Source organism: Solea senegalensis, linkage group LG17 (assembly GCF_019176455.1).
Source record: "Solea senegalensis isolate Sse05_10M linkage group LG17, IFAPA_SoseM_1, whole genome shotgun sequence".
Lineage (NCBI taxonomy): Eukaryota > Metazoa > Chordata > Actinopteri > Pleuronectiformes > Soleidae > Solea > Solea senegalensis.
Window position 1 is genome coordinate 3,070,258 of NC_058037.1, and position 25,648 is coordinate 3,095,905.

Below are 25,648 nucleotides of genomic sequence, written 5' to 3' on the forward strand. Positions count from 1 at the left end.
GGCCCGTGCATTGCTAAGTGTTGTGTTGGGTTGTGAGGCAGAGAATAATGTCTGGTGCTTGGACCCCGACTTTGCTCGCAATTTCTAGGACCAGCTTTACTCCCATACCCAACAGACTTAGCGTTTACCACCGGTCTGTTGGAACCTTGGAAGCGGAAGTCCTTCAGCAGCTAGAAAGGAGTCCACAAGCCCTGCTGCTTGGTGCCCTCTTTGTGGGTTGTGCTCCTTGACCCACACTCGCACCTCTGGAGACACATAGAGCAGAAAATCCTCCAAAATGAGGATCTCCCCTATCTCCTCAAGAGGCATTTCTGCTGGATTAATCAATTTATGGTATAAATCCACCAGCCAGTTGTAGAATTCTCTGGGGTGTCCCCTGACTGGATGTTTGGGTCTTGGAATCTTTTGCAGTAGACTTCAAGCACTGTTTTCACATTTTACCAAGATGGTCTGCTGCACTGGAAAAAAGACCACTCCAAAAATAAGCAAAAAAAAAATGAATACAAGATATTCTTGAAATAAGACATTTAATAAATATATTTAAATACTTTTTCTTTTTTCCTGACTCGTATTAGGCAGCGTAAGAAAAATGGCCACACTGTACTGTGCATTGTGAGTTGGGCATGTTGTCCATGCCTTTTTCAATAAAGCAGATTTGTTGTCTCCAATAATTTAAGTCTATTTCTTGAAAAAAGACGATTCATCTTGTATACAAATAACACAGCAGTTTAAAAAGCTTATGACATGTCAAAAAGCTTGTTTCATCTGAGATGTGTCACAAAACAAGATGTTTTCAAGACTGTTCCACTTAAACAAATATTCAAGGTGCACTGTCTAAACAGTCGGCCTCTGCCACATTTCCACTTTTGACACTGTGAAAAATGAGGAAACAAACATTAAATGAGAGGGTGTGTCCAGAACTTGACTGGCACTGTCGGTAGAGGTGGTTACTCAGCATGATGACATATTTTAACACACCTTTGTTGAAATGAATATGCTAATGAGCGTGAACAGTATTTCTATTCTCACATTCTGCTCACCAGCAGAGATTAGGGACACCTTTCACTACAGATGCACAAACCAGGATATTGCTGTGTATGATTCTCTGTTTATTTGTCTTAATGTAAGGTGTGTTATTAAGTTATAAACGATCATTTAAACATGGATTCTTCTGGTGTTGTTGCAGAGCAGTTTCTTTTTAATGAATCAGCAAATGTGCCTGACATAACTGCAGTGACTATTTCATATTTATTTTGTATTTTTGGTGGCTCGTTGTCAGTTCTCATAACGTTTGGAAACCTACTTGTAATCATCTCTATTGCTTACTTCAAACAGCTCCACACTCCTACAAACTTCCTGATGCTCTCTCTGGCTGTGGCTGACCTGCTAGTTGGACTTTTCATCTTGCCTTTCACTGTCATCCTCGTTGTCAGCTCATACTGGCATCTGTATGATTTACTTTGTAGGGTACGGAGCAGCTTAGATTTGTTACTGTCCAATTCTTCCATATGGAACATGTGCTTCATTTCTGTTGACAGATATTACGCAGTGTGTCATCCTTTGATATACAGAATTAAAATAAATGTCCGTGTTGTTGGGATCATGATCATGGTGTCCTGGACTGTTGCCACTCTGAATGGAATTATTTTCACATTCCAGGCCCCAGATAAAGGACAAAAATACAAGAGGTGTGCTTCATTTCAAAATAAAGCACAGGGTACAGTAGTTGTGGGAGTTTTAATTGCATTTTTTTTCCCAGCTATTGTGATGTTTGCACTCTACCTAAAGATTTTCATGGTGGCACAGAGACAAGCACGCAGCATCCTGAGCATGGCAAACTCTGCTGCAGCTGCCAGTAAAATGGAGAGAAAGGCGACTAAAACTCTGTCTATTGTGGTGGGGAGTTTTCTCCTGTGTTGGACGCCTTTCATTCTGTGTATGAGCTTTAATCCTTTGAGCAATTATACAATACCTTTTCATGTCATGCAATTTTTTAAGTGGCTTGGATGGTCAAATTCAATGTTCAATCCCTTTATTTATGCTTTCTTTTACAGCCAGTTTCGATCAGCTTTCAGGATGATCATGACTGGGAAAATATTTAAAGATGTCTCTAATTGTAAGCTCTTTTGATCTATAACATACTCGATCTACTTGACCCATAAAACATTTTAATGGGTCAATGCCTCTATGAACATCATGTGTATCTTATTTACTTGTTATTTCCATTCTACTATGTCATTCATACAGGCATACTAATTTAAGCTTCTGTCTTTTACGAGTACTTCACTGGTGAAAATACAATGTTGCCTGATTATTCACATTAAATGACTTTAATTAATGATGCCACATAATAATCAAAAAACATGATTTAGTGTATTTAGTGTAGAATGTGTTTCAGGATATGTGTCAGGCAGTGTCAATGCTGTTCTGTGATACATCAATCTTGCACTTTGCTTTGTAATCATGACTTTGTCAACAACATTTATTCTAACGATGATTAGATGTGTGTGTGTGTGTGTCCTTGTAAAATGTTGCCTTGGTCTGAAAAAAAACAAAAGCTGTAAAACTACTTAGCTATGTTCAAACACTCATATGAAAGCTTGCTTTGAGATTAAAGATATTAATCACTTGCAAAGAAAAGATCTCTGTTTCTCAATCTCTTACACACACAAACCACAAAGTTACCATTCAACACAAGCAAGTCTGTGTGACTCATACAGCAAAATAAAACGTGTATTTGATAACAATAAAATAATAATAACTTAGATTTATAAAGCGCCTTTCACGAAACCCAAGGTCGCTGTACAGTTGAAAACAGAAAACGACAGATCACAAACAATCAAGTGGCAAAAACGTGCAGGAATAAGTGTCGCTTCAACAGTGATTTCAAAGTCTCCAGGGTTGGTGCCTGGCAATAGCCAGAGGGAGTGAGTTCCAGAGGGTTGGAGCAGTGACACTGAAAGCCCTGTTGCCAAAGCTTTGCCTCCAGGTGCGGGGAAGGAGAGGAGACCGAGGTCGGCAGGGACAGTTCACATAGAGGAGGAGAAGCTTCAAGATGATCCGGAACTTAGCCGGGAGCCAGTGCAGTTGTTTCAGCATGGAATGGCTTCCTGATCGATTCTAGGCATAACTTTAACAGTACCAAACCGTTTCTCCTTTCTGTACCCAGTGTTGTTTTTGGCAGCCATTCTAGATTTAGTCTTAGTTTTAGTCTTTTGGACTAAAATGCTTATTAGTTTTAGTCACATTTTATTCATTTCTATATGTGATAGTTTTAGTCCAGTTTTAGTCGACAAAAACTCAAAAAGGTTTAAGTCCAGTTTTAGTTTAAGAAAAAAAAAAGAAGTGTAGTCTTTTAACAAATAACATTTTTTTCATGAATTGATGCCTACTTCATCATACAAAAGTGTCACACATAAGTTGTGAAAATGAAACTTCCTCCGCCGGTGGTGCGCCGCGACCGACTCTAGGTCGGCATTTTAAGGCTCTGGGTGACGGTGGTTTCCAGCGAACCCCCACGTCCGGACCTTGCCGCTTCCCGGGGCCACAGACATACACATGTCCCTTAGTCCCCGGCACAGCACCCCAACCACATCACATCACCAGGGCGGAGAGTGGCCCACGTAAATTGGGCACCAGGGGTCAGCGGCTATGTCACAACCCACCTGACCCATCTTGAAACACTGACCAAGGAATTTATAGGTTTTAATCAACAGATTACGCGCACAATAAGCAGAAATGTGTCACGGTGGAAGTCAAAATATTGGACTCAATTGCAGGAGAACAGAAGCAGGTTTCAAAAAGGTTTATTTGCTTGGATAAGCAAAAATGAAAAGTTGACCAGAGGTCAAAACAACACTCAGGGAGGGAGCAAAACAGGCTAAAAAAAATAACTCAAAAACACAGAAAAGAAGTCTACAGCCAAGCTGCGAAAACTAAAAAATAAAACGACAGCCTTGCTGCGATACTACCATGAATGGTGAAACTACGAGATACAAACGCTTGAATCGATAACTTGGTCTTCGATGAATACTCATCTGTGACGCACTGACAAGGGGGGAGTGAAGCTTTTAAAGGTGCAGGGGTAATTATCACCAGGTGCAAGTGGTAAAACAACACTCTCTCTTCCATACTCACAAGTTAAGCAGACACACAAGTATCAGCAGTTTTAGAAGACCCTGGTCCAAAACCAGTGGATGGCTCAACCCCTTGATTATGCCAGCTTTGATCCTATAGGTCTGCTCTTGTACACGTCTCTACTAGAGGACACTCACGGTCATCACCATTCACACAACACACCCTGTGGCGTCCTCCAGTCAGCGTTTCTAGCTCATCCACCGGGTGGGGGTGCACAAGAGTCTCGGTGCTGCCAGTGTCCAGAAGAGCTCTGGCTGGCATTCCATTAACAGTCACATTGATAACCTGCACGTAAGCAGTACATCCATGTTCATTCAAAGGTCTAGGGACAACACACATCCCAGTGATTTTAGCTTCCTTGACAGGGCATTCCCTAACTTGGTGTCCTTGTTTAACACAGTAATGACACAGTAGGTTGTCTCTACCCTTGGGGGCTAATGGATGTGGGTCTGTAGGCCCGTGCATTGCTAAGTGTTGTGTTGGGTTGTGAGGCAGAGAATAATGTCTGGTGCTTGGACCCCGACTTTGCTCGCAATTTCTAGGACCAGCTTTACTCCCATACCCAACAGACTTAGCGTTTACCACCGGTCTGTTGGAACCTTGGAAGCGGAAGTCCTTCAGCAGCTAGAAAGGAGTCCACAAGCCCTGCTGCTTGGTGCCCTCTTTGTGGGTTGTGCTCCTTGACCCACACTCGCACCTCTGGAGACACATAGAGCAGAAAATCCTCCAAAATGAGGATCTCCCCTATCTCCTCAAGAGGCATTTCTGCTGGATTAATCAATTTATGGTATAAATCCACCAGCCAGTTGTAGAATTCTCTGGGGTGTCCCCTGACTGGATGTTTGGGTCTTGGAATCTTTTGCAGTAGACTTCAAGCACTGTTTTCACATTTTACCAAGATGGTCTGCTGCACTGGAAAAAAGACCACTCCAAAAATAAGCAAAAAAAAATTTAATACAAGATATTCTTGAAATAAGACATTTAATAAATATATTTAAATACTTTTTCTAATTTCCTGACTCGTATTAGGCAGCGTAAGAAAAATGGCCACACTGTACTGTGCATTGTGAGTTGGGCATGTTGTCCATGCCTTTTTCAATAAAGCAGATTTGTTGTCTCAGATAATTTAAGTCTATTTCTTGAAACAAGACGATTCATCTTGTATACAAATAACACAGCAGTTTAAAAAGCTTATGACATGTCAAAAAGCTTGTTTCATCTGAGATGTGTCACAAAACAAGATGTTTTCAAGACTGTTCCACTTAAACAAATATTCAAGATGCACTGTCTAAACAGTCGGCCTCTGCCACATTTCCACTTTTGACACTGTGAAAAATGAGGAAACAAACATTAAATGAGAGGGTGTGTCCAGAACTTGACTGCTACTGTCGGTAGAGGTGGTTACTCAGCATGATGACATATTTTTAACACACCTGTGTTGAAATGAATATGCTAATGAGCGTGAACAGTATTTCTATTCTCACATTCTGCTCACCAGCAGAGATTAGGTACACCTTTCACTACAGATGCACAAACCAGGATATTGCTGTGTATGATTCTCTGTTTATTTGTCTTAATGTAAGGTGTGTTATTAAGTTATAAATGATCATTTAAGCATGGATTCTTCTGATGTTGTTGAATATCAGCTTCTTTTTAATGAATCAGCAAATGTGCCTGACATAACTGCAGTGACTATTTCATATTTATTTTGTATTTTTTCTGGCTCGTTGTCAGTTCTCATAACGTTTGGAAACCTACTTGTAATCATCTCCATTGTTTACTTCAAACAGCTCCACACTCCTACAAACTTCCTGATGCTCTCTCTGGCTGTGGCTGACCTGGTAGTTGGACTTTTCATCTTGCCTTTCACTGTCATCCTCGTTGTCAGCTCATACTGGCGTCTGTATGATCTACTTTGTAGGGTACGGAGCAGCTTAGATGCGTTGCTGTGTAATTCTTCCGTATGGAACATGTGCTTCATTTCTGTTGACAGATATTATGCAGTATGTCATCCTTTGGTATACAGAATTAAAATAAATGTCCGTGTTGTTGGGATCATGATCATGGTGTCCTGGACTATTGCCACTCTGAATGGAATTATTTTCACATTCCAGGCCCCAGATAAAGGACAAAAATACAAGAGGTGTGCTTCATTTCAAAATAAAGCACAGGGTACAGTAGTTGTGGTAGCTTTAATTGCATTTTTTTTCCCAGCTATTGTGATGTTTGCACTCTACCTAAAGATTTTCATGGTGGCACAGAGACAAGCACGCAGCATCCTGAGCATGGCAAACTCTGCTGCAGCTGCCAGTAAAATGGAGAGAAAGGCGACTAAAACTCTGTCTATTGTGGTGGGGAGTTTTCTCCTGTGTTGGACGCCTTTCATTCTGTGTATGAGCTTTAATCCTTTGAGCAATTATACAATACCTTTTCATGTCATGCAATTTTTTAAGTGGCTTGGATGGTCAAATTCAATGTTCAATCCCTTTATTTATGCTTTCTTTTACAGCCAGTTTCGATCAGCTTTCAGGATGATCATGACTGGGAAAATATTTAAAGATGTCTCTAATTGTAAGCTCTTTTGATCTATAACATACTCGATCTACTTGACCCATAAAACATTTTAATGGGTCAATGCCTCTATGAACATCATGTGTATCTTATTTACTTGTTATTTCCATTCTACTATGTCATTCATACAGGCATACTAATTTAAGCTTCTGACTTTTACGAGTACTTCACAGGTGAAAATACAATGTTGCCTGATTAATCATTAATTAAATGACTTTAATTAATGATGCCACGTAATAATCAAAAAACATGATTTAGTGTATTTAGTGTAGAATGTGTTTCAGGATATGTGTCAGGCAGTTTCAATGCTGTTCTGTGATACATCAATCTTGCACTTTGCTTTGTAATCATGACTTTGTCAACAACATTTATTCTAACGATGATTAGATGTGTGTGTGTGTGTGTCCTTGTAAAATGTTGCCTTGGTCTGAAAAAAAACAAAAGCTGTAAAACTACTTAGCTATGTTCAAACACTCATATGAAAGCTTGCTTTGAGATTAAAGATATTAATCACTTGCAACAAAAATATCTCTGTTTCTCAATCTCTCACACACACAAATCACAAAGTTACCATTCAACACAAGCAAGTCTGTGTGACTCATACAGCAAAATAAAACGTGTATTTAATAACAATAAAATATAAAATATCGAAATAAAGAAATAAATAAAAAATAAATAAAACAGTAAAAAAAGAAAAAAAAAAGAGAGGAAACGAAATGTATGATGATAATGGGGGCGGGACTAGTTAAGCTTTGCTTCTCCCGCATTCCCTTTCGGTTATGTATGTATATTGTATACTGCTTGTGATGAGTGATCTAAATGTCATGACCGAAATAAAGAAATAAATAAAAAATAAAAAATAAAAAAAAATAAAAATAAAATAATAATAATTTAGATTTTTAAAGTGCTTTTCACGAAACCCAAGTTCGCTGTACAGTTGAAAACAGAAAAAGATGATCCAGAACTTAACGGGGAGCCAGTGCAATTGTTTCAGCGTGGAATGGCTTCCTGATCTATTCTAGGCATAACTTTACATGACAAGTTGAGCAGACTGCACAAGTTCAGGCAGTATCAGAAGATCCTGGTCCAAAACCAGTGGATGGCCCAACCTCTTGATTATGCCAGTTTTGAACCTATAGGTCTGCTCTTGTACACGTCTCCACTAGAGGAGACTCATGGGAAGCTAAAATCACTGATATGTGTGTTGTCCCTAGACCTTTGAATGAAATGAAAGTGCAGGTTAGCTGACTGGAGGACACCTCAGGGTGTGTTGTGTGAATGACTTAACCCTTACAAGATAAGAGTGATCTTGAAATTAGCTGGAAAAACACATTTTAGCTATATTTTACAAGTATTGTGATGTTTTGTGTCTCATAATAAGCTTGCAATGCTCAAAATAGTATTTTCCCCTCAAAAGTAGCATCTTGTATGTTTCAAGTACTGTATATTTAACAAATGTTTAGTTATATAATAGTGACACTCTTCTAGATTTAAGTCCACCATCTACTTCAAAATAGATTAGAAACTGGCATTTTGAGACAAAATGTCTTGAAGTTCCTAACTCATATCATGCAGCGTAAGAAAAATGGCCACACTGTACTGTGCATTGTGAGTTAGGCATGTTGACCATGCCGTTTTCAGTTAAGCCGATATGTTGTCTCAGTTCCACTTAAGTCTATTTTTTGAAACAAGAAGATTCATCTTTTACATATAACACAGAAGCTTAAAAACCTTATGACATGTCAAAAAGCTTTTTTCATTTGAGATGTGACTCAAAACAAGATCTTTTCAAGAGTGTTCCAAATATTCAAGATGCACTGTCTAAAAACAAGCTCCTTTATCTCACTTAAAGAGGCCATAGCATGGTCCTATCTCACTTATATGTGAGATATGGAGGTGTACTTACAATCATGAAGTCATTTTTATGGTCAAAACCTTGTAGTTGCGGCAAACTAGCCAATGTAAATGTCTCATCCCTGACGCTCTCATCAGCTGTGCTGTTTCAGACCAAAACCACAACCACGGAACACGGACTGTCTAGTGATTGGCCAGCCAACGAGAGCTTTCCCACTGTCTTGTGATTGGCCAGTTACCTGGAAGTGACGTAATTGGCACGTCGGCTCTCAGACCCGCAGCTCCCCCTCTGGAAAGGCTGATGCACCGCTAGCAATTATCAAAACATTGAGTAATGTTGTCGTCACGACCCCTCACCGCAATCCCTTACGCATTTAACCCGGAGTCCGACCCAGAGTCAGGAGACACTGTGACAAGTGAACCACCTCCGTCGCAAAGACTGCTGCAGGATGCCTGTAGCTTGGATAAAGTTGTGGTTGCCGAGATGATAAACACACATACATGCAAATGAAACACGAGCAAAGATGTGTAGCTTAGCCTGTAGCCGGCTATCGCTAATGCTAAACGACAAAACAAGCACACAAAGACAGTTTTACTGTTTGTAAAAATTGTAATATACATATTGTTGGCACTGCTCCTTCCTTTAGGTGAAGTTTGGTGCTGTGTCCTGCTTTATATTTCTACTTTCAACCGTAGAAGAAGAAGAACTACTCTCGCTGTAGCTGCTGAGCGTATCGGTTGTACGGCATGACTTGGTAAAAAAAATAAAATAAGTTGTGCCCATGAAATAGCTAGAACGTGCGGACAAAATACTACTTTGTGGCCAAAAAAAAAGTATAACGTGCACACGAAATATTAATTAATAATATTATCATTCCTGGGTAACCAAATCGAGCGGTGTTGTGTTGTTATTGTCGTATCTGCGCCGGTAAAGCAACCTGCCTCTCAATATTCTGTTTAAATGCCTCTCGGTAATAATGGTTCCTTGCAATGACAGGCCTTTCAGGGTGTCTTTGTAGCTCTGTATTTCAGTATTATTAAGCTCTGTGGCTTAGTATTTCATGCGCACATTATACCCACTTCGTGGCCACGAAATAGTATTTTGTGTGCACGTTATAGCTATTTTGTGGGCACAATTTTCTTTCTTTTTTTGCCATGTCATGTCCGGGGCTCCGTACAACCGATGCACTCAGCAGCGACAATGAGAGTAGTAGAGTAGACTAGGAGACGTTGCTGTTTAGAGGAGTGGTGAAATTCACCAGTGATGTTATTAGTCAATGGAAGTGCATTTCCATCTCCGCTCAGGAAAACAATCAAATGCTGGGCTCTCAGCAGTGGCTGAATTGATTGTTATGGACGTTTATGGCTTCTTAGACGAGGTAATGACACAGATACACACAAAAACGCAGCATTAATTGGCACTTCCGCGTTATGGCCCCTTTAAATCCTACTCTTTAGGTGATTTTGTCTTATATTAAGTGAAAAATATACTTGGGGAGTTTTTGACTTCATTCAGTGTGGAGGCCACCTATAGGCTATAGCCAATATTTCAAAAGTGGTCAATTATTTCTCCACATCATCGCCTTCCTCTAGTTTTGGCACTGCTGCTCTTTCCGGGCTGCACTGTCCTTTGACGTATCTGGGCCCATCTGGACTCTGCCACATTTCCACTTTTGACACCAACTGTGAAAAATGTGGAAAAAATCATTAAATGAGAGAGTGTCTCCAGAACTTGACTGCTACTGTCGGTAGAGGTGGTTACTCAGCATGATGACATATTTTTAACACACCTTTGTTGAAATGAATATGCTAATGAGCGTGAACAGTATTTCTATTCTGACATTCTGCTCACCAGCGGAGATTAGGGACACCTTTCACTACAGATGCACAAACCAGGATATTGCTGTGTATGATTCTCTGTTTATTTGTCTTAATGTAAGGTGTGTTATTAAGTTATAAATGATCATTTAAGCATGGATTCTTCTGGTGTTGTTGAATATCAGCTTCTTTTTAATGAATCAGCAAATGTGCCTGACGTAACTGCAGTGACTATTTCATATTTATTTTGTATTTTTGGTGGCTCGTTGTCAGTTCTCATAACGTTTGGAAACCTACTTGTAATCATCTCTATTGCTTACTTCAAACAGCTCCACACTCCTACAAACTTCCTGATGCTCTCTCTGGCTGTGGCTGACCTGCTAGTTGGACTTTTCATCTTGCCTTTCACTGTCATCCTCGTTGTCAGCTCATACTGGCGTCTGTATGATCTACTTTGTAGGGTACGGAGCAGCTTAGATATGTTACTGTCCAATTCTTCCATTTGGAACATGTGCTTCATTTCTGTTGACAGATATTACGCAGTGTGTCATCCTTTGATATACAGAATTAAAATAAATGTCCGTGTTGTTGGGATCATGATCATGGTGTCCTGGACTGTTGCCACTCTGAATGGAATTATTATCACATTCCAGGCCCCAGATAAAGGACAAAAAAACAAGAGGTGTGCTTCATTTCAAAATAAAGCACAGGATACAGTAGTTGTGGGAGTTTTAATTGCATTTTTTTTCCCGGCTATTGTGATGCTTGCACTCTACCTAAAGATTTTCATGGTGGCACAGAGACAAGCACGCAGCATCCTGAGCATGGCAAACTCTGTTGCAGCTGCCAGTAAAATGGAGAGAAAGGCGACTAAAACTCTGTCTATTGTGGTGGGGAGTTTTCTCCTGAGTTGGACGCCTTTCATTCTGTGTATGAGCTTTAATCCTTTGAGCAATTATACAATACCTTTTCATGTCATGCAATTTTTTAAGTGGCTTGGATGGTCAAATTCAATGTTCAATCCCTTTATTTATGCTTTCTTTTACAGCCAGTTTAGATCAGCTTTCAGGATGATCATGACTGGGAAAATATTTCAAGATGTCTCTAATTGTAAGCTCTTTTGATCTATAACATACTCGATCTACTTGACCCATAAAACATTTTAATGGGTCAATGCCTCTATGAACATCATGTGTATCTTATTTACTTGTTATTTCCATTATAGTATGTCATTCATACAGGCATACTAATTTAAGCTTCTGTCTTTTACGAGTACTTCACAGGTGAAAATACAATGTTGCCTGATTATTCACATTAAATGACATGAATTAATGGTTCCACATAATAACCAAAAACATGATTTAGTGTACATGCAATGTGGGGATTAGGTGAATTGGACACTCTAAATTGACCGTAGGAGTGAGTGTGAGAGTGAACGGTTGTTTGTCTCTAGTTGTGTGTGGCCCTGCGATGGACTGGCGAACTGTCCAGGGTGTACCCCGCCTATCGCCCGATGTAGCTGAGATTGGCACAGCACCCTCCGCGACCCTCTGGTGGAGGATAAAGCGGTAGATGATGATGATGATGATGATTTAGTGTAGGATGTGTTTCAAGATGTGTCAGGCAGTTTCAATGCTGTTCTGTGATACATCAATCTTACACTTTGCTTTGTAAACATGACTTTGTCAACAACATTCATTCTGATGATGATTAGATGTGTATGTGTGTGTGTGTGTGTATTATTGAAACCTTTTAAAATGCTATGTTCAATCACTCATATGAAAGCTTGCTTTGAGATTAAAGATATTAATCACTTGCAAAAAAAGATCCGTGTTTCTCAATCTCTCACACACACAAACCACAAAGTTACCATGCAACACAAGCAAGTCTTCGTTTGACTCGTACGGTAAAATAAAATGTGATTTTTCAACCAGTACCTCATGTTTTAGTTGAATGAATATGGAAGTAATTATAATATAATTTAGATTATATTCAAGGTTCCCTTGTACAATATCTAATGAAAAGTACAGTAATGAATATTCAGTGTGCAGTTTCACAATATGTTTTATGAAACTTTACCATTATATACATTTGATGTCTGTATATTAGTGTTTTATGCATACTAATATACAGATTTTTTTTAATGATCACAACATTTCCAGCATACCAACATAAATAACCAGATTGAAGTAGATTGTTCCAAAAATTAATTACTAAACAAAACAGAAATAGAACAGGGGGAACTGAGGGAAGAGTGTCAGAAACACTCACAAGGCTTTGACCCAAATGCACGAGGCCAGAAACAGGAGAAGGGTTTAAAAGAGCTTTATTGCTTCCTTTAAACAAAAACAAAAGTGGAGCTGGACCAGCTCAGAAAAAGCTAAACTTAAGCTTAAATAATTGAGAAACAAACAAAACCATAAGCTAACACAACAAAAGATCTCTTTCTTGATTCAAAACCGGAAGTGGCACAGACACTGACAACACACGAAAAACACTCTGGCAACAGGAGAAGGGAGTATATATAGGGAGTGAGGGTAAGGAGCACCAGGTGAAAACAATCAGGGATTCAGGCCAGACACAGAAGAAGGCAGACGAGGTGCTCATAGGAAGTAGAGAAAACCCCTTACCAAAATAAAACACAACTGACGGTGTATGACAAAGAGGATGCTATTCAAAATAACGATACAGGAAACCAAACTAAAAAACAAAACGAGAATGGCACCCGTCTAAAGCATTCAGACAATGAAATTTTACTACAACAGTCAAACTAAAACACAGTCACTACGTGTCGCAAACAAAACAATGGTCTTCAAAATATGGCGCACAGGCCAAGCAAAATGGCTAAAGGAATTTACTGTTTAACTGAGGGCGGGCAAAGTCATTTGCATGTCAAGATAAATTAGTGATATGAGTGTTCTATAATTTGAACTAACCGACTAATACAAGTATAATTAGAAAGTCCTTTAAAACACTGTAAAATTCATAGTGTTAATTTAAAGCGGAAATATTCAAGTCTGTCTTTTACACCTTTTTCTCTACAGGACCACCGTAAAAACCCATCCATCTATTATCTAATGCTTTATCCACACTGTTATAAATACTCACAACTAATGCCCCCTCCTTCCCTCTCCAGGCCATGTGCATTTGTTTATAATTGAGCTGGCTAACACAAGATTTAGTCATGTGTTGCCCCTTGCTCTGTCAAACATATGTTTCCTCTTCCACACTTCCTCCAGTGCTTCTTTTTCGTTGGCTCTGCCATGACGGACATCTGAAATAAATACTGATGCAATATGTGTTCGTCGACCTAAGACTTCGCAAGACCTCCTGTTTCTGAGGACTCCAGGTTGACAGCACTGATATTTCAATGCCGGTTTTCCAGCATTGGGGTGAAAATACTGCATAGTTACACACATTTGAGTGTAATTCACTTCAACATGGCATGCAATCCAGAACTTGAAAGGCTCAGTACGGCAGAAACACGTAACTCTTAATCTCTGAGGACATCAAGAGGCCTGCACACCTGCCTGCCATACTAAAGTTCAAAAAGCAAGAACCCTGTGATACTTGGGGGACCTCCAGGTAGGCCATTGCATTAGCAGCCATTAGCAGCCACAAACTTACCCAGTGTGCCTTTCAGTGTGGTTGTATCTTTGCACCAGGCTGTCAGTCTGAGGGTCGTAGGGAGTGCTCCTGATTCCCTAAATGCCACGAAGCCTATACACCTTTGCTTTGGAGTGTTCCAGAGAAAGAATTTTCCCCGGTCAGTTAAAATCTCCTGAGGAATCCCTACTCTAGAGAATAACAGTAGGTCTGTAGGGGCAATAGTTCCGGCTGTGACCTTGCATAGGGAAAATACTTCAGGTTAGCATGTGTCACATTCATAGATTACCAGTATGTAATGATGGCCTGTCTGTGTGCATCCAACAATGTCCGTCCCTATTCTGGTGAATAGCATATCTATCACTAGGAGAGTAACTTTGTGTCTGCTGGCAAGTCTTGCAGTGTCTGTGTACATCAGTATACATGCCCCAGCAATAAAATGTGCTGAATATCCTCTGCAGGGTTTTCATGCAAACCAAGTGACCCATCCAGAGAATCAAGGTCATTATCTTGTGCCGTAGGCAACTTGGGATTACTAACAGCTCAGTCCTGCCCCCCTCAGGCTGATGATATAACAGGCCCTCCCGAGTTTCCTAATGGCGTATTTCCACAGGCTCTACTCGCCTCAGCACGGCACGACACGGTCGCATCTCCACTACAAAACGTGTGGCAGAGTCATCACTGCACGGTTGAGTGAAACTGCGGTGACTTTGTTTTATACATGACACACACACACACACACGTCGACACACACACACACACGAGTGACTAGTGACTTTACACCAGACTTCTGTAGTTGTTGGAGATTAACCCACGTTTTTAGGATCGTTAAGTATTTCTGTCCACATGTCTCCGGAGTAAAAACACATTTAAAAAAAAACACACAAAAGAAACACATTTAATGAGAGGGTGTGTCCAGAACTTGACTGGTACTTTAGGTAGAGGTGTGGTTTCTCAGCATGATGACATATTTTTAACACACCTTTCTGAAACTGAATATGCTAATGAGCATGAACAGTATTTCTATTCTGACATTCTGCTCACCAGCAGAGATTAGGGACACCTTTCACTACAGATACACAAACCAGGATTATGAGCATGGTGTAGATACTTCTTTGTATGCCGCTGTGTATGATTCTCTGTTCATTTGTCTTAAAGTAAGGTGTGTTATTAAGTTATAAATGATCATTTAAACATGGATTATTCAGACGTTGTTGCAGAGCAGTTTCCTTTTAATGAATCAGCAAATGCGCCTGACATAACTGCAGTGACTATTTCATATCTAGTATGTATTTTTGGTGGCTCGTTGTCAGTTCTCATAATGTGTGGAAACCTACTTGTTATAATCTCTATTGCTTACTTCAAACAGCTCCGCACTCCTACAAACTTCCTGATGCTCTCTCTGGCTGTGGCTGACCTGCTAGTTGGAATTTTAGTTGTGCCTTTCAGTATTGTGCTCGTTGTCAGCTCATACTGGCGTTTGCATGATTTACTTTGTAGGGTACGGAGCAGCTTAGATTTGTTGCTGTGTAATTCTTCCATGTGGAACGTGTGCTTCATTTCTGTTGACAGATATTACGCTGTGTGTCATCCTTTGATATACAGAGTTAAAATAAATGTCCGCGTTGTTTGGACCATGATCATGGTGTCATGGACTATTGCCACTCTGAATGGAATTATTATCACATTCCAGGCCCCAGATAAAGGACAAAAAAACAAGAAGTGTGTTTTATTTCAAAATAAAGCACAGGGTATAATAGTTGTGGGAATTTTTATTGCATTTGGCATCCCAGCTATTGTGATGTTTGCACTCTACCTAAAGATTTTGATGGTGGCACAGAAACAGGCACGCAGCATCCTGAGCATGGCAAACTCTGCTGCAGCTGCCAGTAAAAAGGAGAGAAAGGCGACTAAAACTCTGTCTATTGTGGTGGGGAGTTTTCTCCTGAGTTGGACGCCTTTTGTTCTGTGTATGAGCTTTAATCCATTGAGCAATTATGCAGTACCTTTTCATGTCATACAATTTTTTAAGTGGCTTGGATGGTCAAATTCAATGTTCAATCCCTTCATTTATGCTTTCTTTTACAGCCAGTTTAGATCAGCTTTCATGAAGATCATAACTGGGAAAATATTTCAAGATGTCTCTAATTGTAAGCTCTTTTGATCCATACTTTGACCTTTTTTAGTTATAGTTGTGCAATGCTGTAGAGAAGCCCTCTTAACTAGTCCATGTTACCTTGATATTGCTGTATATTGTTTAAATGACTAATGGATCAAGCTTATTATTGCCATCCTGCTGACACTGCACCTGTAAGTTTAATATAGGCATACTAGGTTAAGCTTTTGTCTTTTTTGTCTTGTGTAACTTCATAGATTGCCTGATTATTGCAACTATTTAATGATTCCACATAATAATCCAGGGGATCAACATAACTTTATGATGATTTAGTGTAGGATGTATGTCAGGATATCTGTCAAACAGTTCGAATGATGTTCAAGATTGTCATTACATTGCACATGTGCTATGTAAATGCGACTTTGTCAACATGAATTGTGATCATTAGATGTGTATGTGTCTTTGGTGGAACCTTGTAAAAGTTTGCCTTGTTCTGAAAAAAAACAAAAGTTGGAAAACTGCTTTGCTATATTCACTCACTGTGAATAAGATGATTAAAAATGTGAACTTGCAAAATATGTTTCAATCTGTCTCACACACAAATCACAGAGCGACCACAGAACAGAAGTAAGTCTTTGCAGTGACTCAAGGTATCACTTAAAATGGGTTTGCATTAACGCCATTTATAACGGATTAAACTGACAGCACTAAAAACAAACCTTAACTAACCTTTATTTAAAGAACAAAAGACAATGACAAGATTTTCATTGCTTGCAAATTAGAAGATTAGATTCCACAATCTATAAATCAGCGGCACATGTCATGACCCAACTATGCACTCTTTACACAAAATAAGCAGACAGAGCTCACTGAGGCACTCAATGTAATGATCAATTACATTGATCATTAATGAGTGATGCATGGGTTTCTCCCACAAAAAAAGTGCTTACTTTTATTTATATCTTTGTGAGGTCCAAAAAAACGTATAAACCTATATTTGTGGGGACATTTTATCTGAGCCCCATAACCTTAAAGTAGTTTTTGTTAGGGTTAAGACCTGGTTTTACGGTTAGAATTGGGTTTAGGTTAGGGTAATGGTCTAGGGAATGCACAATGTCAATGATGTGTCCTTACTAAAATATAAAAACAAGTTGTGTATTAATGTCAATTCATTAAAAACAATAATAATAATAGCATCTCTGTCTTCATCACTGCACCCTCTGATGGACCCAACAGTAATTACTGCAGACAGTGTGAACGGCTGAATATTCTGAACTCTGATAATATAACTAGTAATAATTTCATTATTTAAATGGTAATGTACACTCTTGGCCACTTAGGTGTGCTTAGATTAGTAAATAACAGACTAAAAAGTCTACGTTTGGATATTAATCACAAGTGCATTCACAAGTAGGTAGGTTGAACACATTCTAGAGGTGTGGTGACTCAGTAAATCAAAATATTGCTCAACAATCAACTACTACAAGCGGCCCGTCACTCAATAGCAAATTAAATTTAAGTACGTCAGCTTGTTTTTTTTAATTTTACTTACAGATTCATTTAACATCATAAATACATCATTTTTTGTTAATTATATACCATTCTAGTGAGCTATCACAATGGGATATTTCCCACATGACAGGCCCTTGAGACCAGAGTAGATGTTCATTTGCCTCCAGGTCATGTGAGTTTCAGATCCCTGCTTTCCACACAACTTTCTTTTAGTGAATATGCTAATGAGCCTGGACATTATTTCTAATCCTGCCCTTCTGTCCAGCATCAGAGAGACGAGGGACACCTTTCACTTCAGGCACGCAAACCAGGATTATGAGCATGGCGTAAAAAAAAATACAGAGACTTGGTACTGATTATGCTTATTTGTCTTAGTGTAGACATGTTATCGCAGATTTATCAATTTTTGCATGGATTCTTCCGATGCTGTTGCACAGCAGCTTCTTTTGAACGACTCAGCAAATGTGCCTGACATAACTGCAGCGACTATTTCATATCTATTATGTATTTTTGGTGGCTCTTTGTCAGTTCTCATAATGTTTGGAAACCTTCTTGTCATAATCTCCATTGTTTACTTCAAACAGCTCCAAACTCCTACAAACTTCCTGATGCTCTCTCTGGCTGTGGCTGACCTGCTAGTTGGACTTTTAGTTTTGCCTTTCAGCATCTTACTCTACGTGCGCTCAAATTGGCCTCTTCAAGATGTCCTCTGTCGGTTGAGAGGTAGTTTCGATATGTTACTCTGCAATTCCTCCATTCTGAACTTGTGCTTCATTTCTGTTGACAGATATTATGCAGTGTGTCAGCCTCTGAGATACAGAACTAAAATCAATGTCCGCGTCGTTGGGATCATGATCCTCGTGACGTGGACCTTTTCTGCTCTAATTGGGATTATTATCACACTGGCGCCAAATCAAGGGAAGAAAAACAACAGGTGTGTTTTAATACAAAATAAATCACACAGTTCACTCATCATGGGTGCGCTTACTGTGTTTTTCATACCAGCCGTCATCATGTTTGCAATCTACCTAAAGATTCTGATGGTGGCAGAGAGACAGGCGCGCAGCATCCTGAGCATGGCAAAAACTGGTGCAAGTGTGAGTAAAGTGGAGAGAAAGGCGACTAAAACTCTTGCTATTGTAATGGGGGTCTTTCTCATGAGTTGGACGCCTTTCTTTCTGTGCATCACCCTTCAACCTTTGAGCAACAACACAATACCGCTTCATGTTCTTCAGTCCTTTAAGTGGCTTGGATGGTCAAACTCAATGTTCAATCCATGTGTTTATGCTTTCTTTTACAGCTGGTTTCGAGCAGCTTTTAGGATGATCATTACGGGGAAAATATTTCAAGGTAATTTTTGTAATTCAAAACTCTTTTGAACCAATATTTGACTCCCCGTCATGTCACAAATAATTTCTGAATGTTACTCTTTGTCTCATTTTGACCTTGATCTACACAAAGCATATTACAGTTTTGATGGTCCATGCCTCCTTAAACCTCATGTGTATGTCCTTCACTGCGTACATTGTTATTTCCAATTTGCTGAAATGGCTTATCAGTTAAATGTGTGGTTTATGTCTCAGTAAATGATATTAGTTCAGTTATTCATGAAAGTGCTGCAGTCACACGAGTGGGGCTTGTTTTTCCGATGAATCGAATAATCCTTCGATGCAGAAAATGTCTGAAAATGTTGATCAGTGTTCCCCAAACCTGGAAATGATTGCTGTGTTCTATGGAGCATAGAAACCAAATATATTGGTTTATATGCCCGTTGACGAAAAATCCTTAAATTTGTTTTAATTCTTTAAAAACACTCAAACCGATTAATCGACTATCAAAATAATTGACAATTCATTTAGTAATTGATTAATAATCGAGTAATTGTCTCAGCCCTATACATGAGCAAGGCTTTAAAGTGGCTTCTGACAAAGTGAGCTTTTTAAGTTTTCACTAAATCATGTGGATTTATGCAACAGTATGCACAAGCAGCATCTTCTAGATCTAGATGTGTATGATTCTATACTACCTGACAAATATTATACTTATTTCTTAATTTATTTATGTTATATTTAAAATATTTAATACGATAATCATGTTATAAGCAATGTTTGTCTGGTGTCCTCTAAAAAACACACTCTTTTCAGTTTGCATGTTGTCTGTAGTCTTTTTTTTATAATTTAAAAAGGAAAAATATATTTGCATAATAAAATATAATCCATCTGCATTAAATCTGACAAACTCTATACAACACAACACACACAATTAACAAGGATGAAAGTTATGAGATTTTTGTAACTCATTTAAGCACAGTGACGGTCTCTGACTGGGCGTAAGGGATGTGATCGGTGCTGCACTTTTTATACAGTCTTTATATACAGTCTTTGAGTGCAGCAAAGATGTCAAAGTTTCCAGAGATGTTGTTAAGCTGACCACACATTATCAGTTACAGACCACAGTTTGCAAGACGACTTAAAATCTGAGCCATTTAACAAAAATATCATTTATTGGGCATAAGTGCTAGGGGCTTGTTAAGAGCAACCAAAAACGTTTTTCAATCACTTTACATGCATAAGTGAAGGACTCATCACCAGATGAACCTCATATAAACACATTTTAGATGTTTCCTGTGGATGAAAATTAGCACATTTATTAGGTTTTTTGTTGTACTTTTTATTTATATATATCTTTATTTTGGCTGATTCTCGCTTCCTTTTTCAAGATCATGTCTGTTCATGATGCAAAATGTCACATAACACTGCTAAGCAGAGGAACACGACTAAATACTTTTTAAATAAAAGGAATAAATCTGGGTCATTAGTGCACTTTGTGAAATTCTAGCTACTTTTTACTTGAGGAGTCAAGGTTCTGTAGGTAGGATTGGAGGCATTGAGGTTGCAAATGGAAATCAACTAAATACACCCCGAACGTTGAAGGTCAAACTATGGTGGCCCTCAGTTAACATTAAGACATCTATAAATCCACTTTGAAAGCTAGAACAACAGGGACCTGCCCCCATATCAGGCTCATTCTAAGTAACAACTACTCATAGTTTCAGACATAATTATGATTAATAATATAATCATAATTGCATTCCTTTTCTTTCAATAGATCCCCCAATTACTACATACTGGACCTTCAGTTTATGTAAGTTGACTTATTCAGTAATTATTAGCTATTTATTACCTGCCAACTGCTTCCAATCCTGCAATTTCCATGTAAACCATGCGTTTGTGGTATTTAACATAAATAATAGCAGGATTACATACAACCCACAGCAGTTGTCAAGTGTTTAACAAAAATAATTATAATAATAATTCACAGTTTCATTTATGACATTTTCACTAAACATTTGTATGTATATCACTTTCATTACTGAGATTTTCGTTCAAACATTTATATACACAACTATCTAAGCTTTGATGATATCATGAACATAAGCCACTTTCTGATTGTACTGACAATGTTCACATCCGACAGATGTTTTGAACCATTTCATGTGTTCATACTGACGAAGGACTCTGATGCACCACTGTTGTTTGAGTTTGCAGCTTGTGAAACATGGTAGATATCTGGAAAATGAAAGAAAAAGTCAATACAAAACCATTTGTTCATGTAAAAAGGAAGAAGATGCACAAAGTGAAAGAAAAAAAAAAACACATACATCTTCTTCCTAATAGTCGACCTATCACACTTGATCCACTTGATGAGTTAACACCAGCACTTGTGCTCTGTGGAAACAAATAATATGTAAATGAATGGCATTTACTGGCAAAAATGTCATGTGTTAGTAGTTATTATATATTATGTATGTATATAAATCACTTACTCTTGTTGTATTTGAGCCACTTCCTGCTCTGGGTATCTTTCTTGCAAGAATAGAACGTATCTAAAGACACAAACAGATTTGGCATGGTCAAAAAGGAATATTTTTAGCATTCAACCAGTGTGTAATAAGCAAAACCAATCATTTAAATGTGCAATACACACACATGTATAAACATATATACGTATATGTGTATATATATATGTATATATATATATATATATATATGTGTATATATATATATGTATATATATATATATATATATACATATACATATACATATATACATACATAAATTTAGAGAGTTAATGTATTGCACAGTGTGTGACGTTAAACTGTTTTATGGGATGATATCAAGCCTCTATTTTTGGTAGAAACACAAGACCCTGTATATAAATATGCACCGTTCAAATTTGTTAATCACGATATTGAGATTCTCTGAAAAGCTCAGAGAATCATTTAAAAGCAGTAATAGACTGAGTAAAAGCAGCTTAACAGTGGCACAAACTAATTTTGTTCTGCATGGAATCTTACGTCAACAGTGGAGAGAGACGGTGTCCACAAAAATGCTAGTAATTACGACTTGATGTTTGTTCAGCATAGGCATAATTAATAAGCTTAATTTTGACCAACAGCAATTTTATCTATTTTCTCACCGATTGTAATGTTGATGAGAGGACACAGACGGCACACATACAGATTACTACTCCTAAAAAAATCAACGTACCTTTGAATCAAGTAGTGTCCCAAATACTAAAATGAAGAAACCCTGAGGAAGAACAGACGTCGCAAAGTCAACAAATCAGTCATCGCAATTAATGATCGTAAAAAATATTAGAATACAAAAATTCCGTTTTATATTTCAGTGGGTGAAAATACCTGCAACGAATTGAAGAACGCAAAGGCAATGTGGATTCCTTGATTTGTTGACGATACCATCGTTCCAACTCCCAGTGACCATGTCAGTCCAAATAATGGAGTCAAAATGATTACACATCTTGCGATGACCACCAGTGTATGCTTTTCATCTGCGGGGGCATTTTCTCCAACACTTCTTCTTAACATTTTGATCAAGACCACAATTACAATCAAAATATTGATGAACACAATGGTCAAGGCTGGTATCACCAAGGCCAGGAGAGCCTTTGTCTCGAACCAGTTCAGCCAACAGGCTTCATCTTTCCTGATGTATCCTTCCCCTGGTGCTGTGACGGCAACCGTTACCACAGATATAATCAGAGGGCAGCCGTAGCCCACACACAAACCAATGGCCAACATGGCTGACTTTGACATGTACGAAAAGACCATAACTGTACGGTAAAAAAGCAGAAGGCCTGACACAAGCATCCAGAAAAACAGAGCAAGGTAGAAAAAGTGCATGAAAAATGTTGCCGCGCTACATGGTCCGATTGGAATTACGTAGTCCTCCCCTGGGTTCTCAAGGGGATTATTAGCTATAGAGGCTCCGATGATGAAACAGATATCCGCAATCAACAGAGACAGGGCGGTGTTAATGATGGAAACGTGCCGCATGAAGGCAGTGCTGTTTCTGGTAAGAGCTTTCCAAACACATCCCTCAATAACCAGACATATAAGCAAGCTTGCCAACGATATCCCAACTCCAACATAAGTTATTATATCCAAGGCTGCTCTCAGTGATGGAGGGATGTCTGTTGCCATGAGAATTGAGAAGGAGGTGAGGTGGTTACAGCTGCAGGTCACTATGTTGTCTATGTCAGAAACAAATGTGCACCCATTGTCATCCCAAGCTCCAAGTGAATCAAAGAGAGTGAAGTTCCAGAAGACACACTGTGGGTTTAGTGTCAAGGAGCTGTTGAGCTTGTTGTAGCTCAGGAGGACATTGTCAGTTCTACTGGCATTTATTTTGACAAGCACCACTGCGGCATTGATGGCATTGTCACTTGAAGTATCATTGCTGGTGGCATTGAACAGGTTGGTATCAAAGGTGGAGTTCCGTGGTGGCATAACATTATTAAGAGTGGACAGAACGATGGTGGTAATGACGACGTTGCTCATACCGACATTTGAAATGTCCAGGAAGATGCTGGAGTTCAGGTCTGCTGTGAAGTTGTCATTAAAGGTGGTTCGGTTGAGCAGGATCCGTGAAGTCTCTAGAGCAAACTCCCCAACCAAGCTATTGGAGAGACTCTCCAGAATGCTCAACAACTGTGAGCTGGCATTCCTCGTTTCGTTTGCATTCAGAACAAGCCAGGACTCTTTTGTTTCTTCACCAATGATGACATCAACACTTTCTAGAATATTCTGCAGATCAGAAAGAGGAAAGCGTAAAACGTTCATCAAAAGGTCAAAAAACTTTACTTAAAACGTATCAGTTTTACTTACCAGCATGGTTGTTTCACTGACAGTTTCAGCCGTGTTTGCAACATTGGTTAAAATATTAACAACAGCTGCTATGGTTTCAGTTGAATTTGTAATTTCCGATTCTTCCTTCTGCATGGTTCTACTGAGATTAGCTACGAAATCTGGAACTTCCGCCACAATCAAATCCTGAAAGATAAAAAAGAGGCAAATAACATTGATCCCAGGTTTTCTTGAAATACAAATATACAGTGCATGATGTCTGTGTACATTCTCATTTAGCCAGGTCATAGTATCCCACAAATCGTTAGGTCAGTAGCAACGTGACTGGTAGATATCTTGAAGACATCTCATCTCTCAAGAAGAGGCTTCTACATTGCTGAACATTTGTGGCAAAATGTCACCACAGCTGGATGTGTGTGCAGTGTGTGATGTAATCTTATAATTGTTAATGCCATGATATACTTTAAATAAATATGCCTCTGTACTCAACCAAAAAGCTTTGTTGGTACTGCAAAACATTTCACAACAAAAGCAAAAAGCAAGATTAACAGATTCATTGAACGACATCAATTGATAAGGCATCTACACTAAATGGCCAATTCATAGGTTCCACATCTGCCGGGGGTCTGCTATGGTCGATGTGACATAAATGTCATCTTCCACTCATGTCTGCAATAGACCCTGCAACAGAGTAGCTCACCAACCTCTGAATCAATTAATAACTCGACGATTTCCACAATTATGCAGGTGTCCTCCTCAAGTTTCCATTTTCCTGTGTCCTGACATATCGCAGTCTTGCTTCCAGTTTGACCTTCCTCACATTCTATGGTGGATCTGTCACCTACTCGCCCAGTGCCATACTGCTCATTGTTACAGTTGACATCTTGGAGAGTCAAATAGTCAAATTAGTGACTACAGTGTACAACAGTGAAAGAAGAGTGTAGTGAGAGTTTAAATGTTACCTTGTATGAAAATGGTCATGGTCATGGTCATTTTATAACTTGAAGGGTTATCTACCCTACACACAAAAGTTTCCTTGACACTGGACCCACTGCACGTTTCTATTTTGAAATTGTGATTGATGCAGTTGGATTCTCCATCAACAGGAACTGAAAAATCAACCGTTATCGTTAATGAGACAAACTTCACAAGCATGGGTAGAACGAGTCTTCAACGTCACTTCATACCTGAAATTAATTGGCCTCCATCTTGAAACCACTTGACTGTGTAGGGACGCTGCACGCAGCATTTAAGTGGCTGTATTAATCCAACATTACATTTAACATTGAGTTCCTGCTGTAGTCTCACAATTGGAGCATCTTTGATATTGTCTGTTGAGACAAATCCTTCTTGGAGGAAAGTCATTGTTCCTTTGCTCAGAATGCAACTGTAAAAACCTATTATCAAGAGACAAGTGAATTCATGAAGAGGAAAAAGAAAACATTAGCATGTATTTTGATAGCGATTCATGAAACAGTCGAGAGCATTAGCCTAGCATATCCATTATGGTAATTTGTTGCATTTACAGGGATAATGTACTAATACAAGACCATGAGTACTGGTGGTATCTTAGGGTGTTTTCACACCCAATAGTCTGTTTTTTTGTGATGTAAATTTGATACATCATTAATTTTTTGATTCATGTTAACAGAGGCAAATCTAGTTATGCACTGTGATTTGTGGACCAAGGTGATCAGAGTAGCACTCTGCTATTGGTCAGATATGTAGAAATGAACGTTAATGTTCATCTGGCCTGCTGCTCTGGTGAAAAGCACCAGGGTTCGATTTAACCGCACTAAACCTGGCTGGTGTGAACACACCCTTAGACAAAAAATAATCAGTTTAATCTCATGTCGTATTATACATA

General features: G+C 38.9%; 6 protein-coding genes across 6 annotated transcripts in view; 5 read left to right on the forward strand and 1 right to left on the reverse strand.

Moving 5' to 3' along the window:
• The first annotated feature begins 1,055 nt into the window (after positions 1-1,055).
• On the forward strand, positions 1,056-2,634 carry LOC122784314 (trace amine-associated receptor 1-like). Its single transcript, XM_044049524.1, has one exon. It carries the CDS (start codon positions 1,162-1,164, stop codon positions 2,128-2,130), a length of 969 nt encoding a protein of 322 aa, XP_043905459.1. The 5' UTR covers positions 1,056-1,161; the 3' UTR covers positions 2,131-2,634.
• Positions 2,635-5,654: 3,020 nt separating this feature from the next.
• LOC122784325 (trace amine-associated receptor 4-like) lies at positions 5,655-7,236 on the forward strand. The gene has a single exon (XM_044049551.1). The coding sequence runs from the start codon at positions 5,754-5,756 to the stop codon at positions 6,720-6,722; it is 969 nt and encodes a 322-aa protein (XP_043905486.1). The 5' UTR covers positions 5,655-5,753; the 3' UTR covers positions 6,723-7,236.
• A 3,196-nt stretch (positions 7,237-10,432) lies between these two features.
• LOC122784254 (trace amine-associated receptor 4-like) lies at positions 10,433-17,187 on the forward strand. The gene is made up of 2 exons (XM_044049437.1): positions 10,433-10,502; positions 15,149-17,187. The coding sequence occupies exon 2, from the start codon at positions 15,182-15,184 to the stop codon at positions 16,148-16,150; it is 969 nt and encodes a 322-aa protein (XP_043905372.1). The 5' UTR covers positions 10,433-10,502; positions 15,149-15,181; the 3' UTR covers positions 16,151-17,187.
• LOC122784253 (trace amine-associated receptor 1-like) lies at positions 10,496-11,800 on the forward strand. Its single transcript, XM_044049436.1, has one exon. The coding sequence runs from the start codon at positions 10,536-10,538 to the stop codon at positions 11,502-11,504; it is 969 nt and encodes a 322-aa protein (XP_043905371.1). The 5' UTR covers positions 10,496-10,535; the 3' UTR covers positions 11,505-11,800.
• A 499-nt stretch (positions 17,188-17,686) lies between the features above and the next one.
• LOC122784210 (trace amine-associated receptor 4-like) lies at positions 17,687-19,450 on the forward strand. Its single transcript, XM_044049367.1, has one exon. It carries the CDS (start codon positions 18,025-18,027, stop codon positions 18,991-18,993), a length of 969 nt encoding a protein of 322 aa, XP_043905302.1. The 5' UTR covers positions 17,687-18,024; the 3' UTR covers positions 18,994-19,450.
• A 645-nt stretch (positions 19,451-20,095) lies between these two features.
• Positions 20,096-25,648, reverse strand: part of LOC122784488 (uncharacterized threonine-rich GPI-anchored glycoprotein PJ4664.02-like) — a 28,419-nt gene continuing 22,866 nt past the window's right edge. The window contains exons 35-43 of the mRNA XM_044049785.1: positions 24,969-25,178; positions 24,744-24,890; positions 24,486-24,664; positions 23,803-23,967; positions 22,318-23,721; positions 22,166-22,207; positions 21,441-21,500; positions 21,276-21,342; positions 20,096-21,183 (exon numbers count right to left, since the gene is read on the reverse strand). Coding sequence (XP_043905720.1) covers positions 21,107-21,183; positions 21,276-21,342; positions 21,441-21,500; positions 22,166-22,207; positions 22,318-23,721; positions 23,803-23,967; positions 24,486-24,664; positions 24,744-24,890; positions 24,969-25,178 — 2,351 coding nt within the window. The 3' untranslated portion in view covers positions 20,096-21,106. The remainder of the gene's footprint in view (positions 21,184-21,275; positions 21,343-21,440; positions 21,501-22,165; positions 22,208-22,317; positions 23,722-23,802; positions 23,968-24,485; positions 24,665-24,743; positions 24,891-24,968; positions 25,179-25,648) is intronic.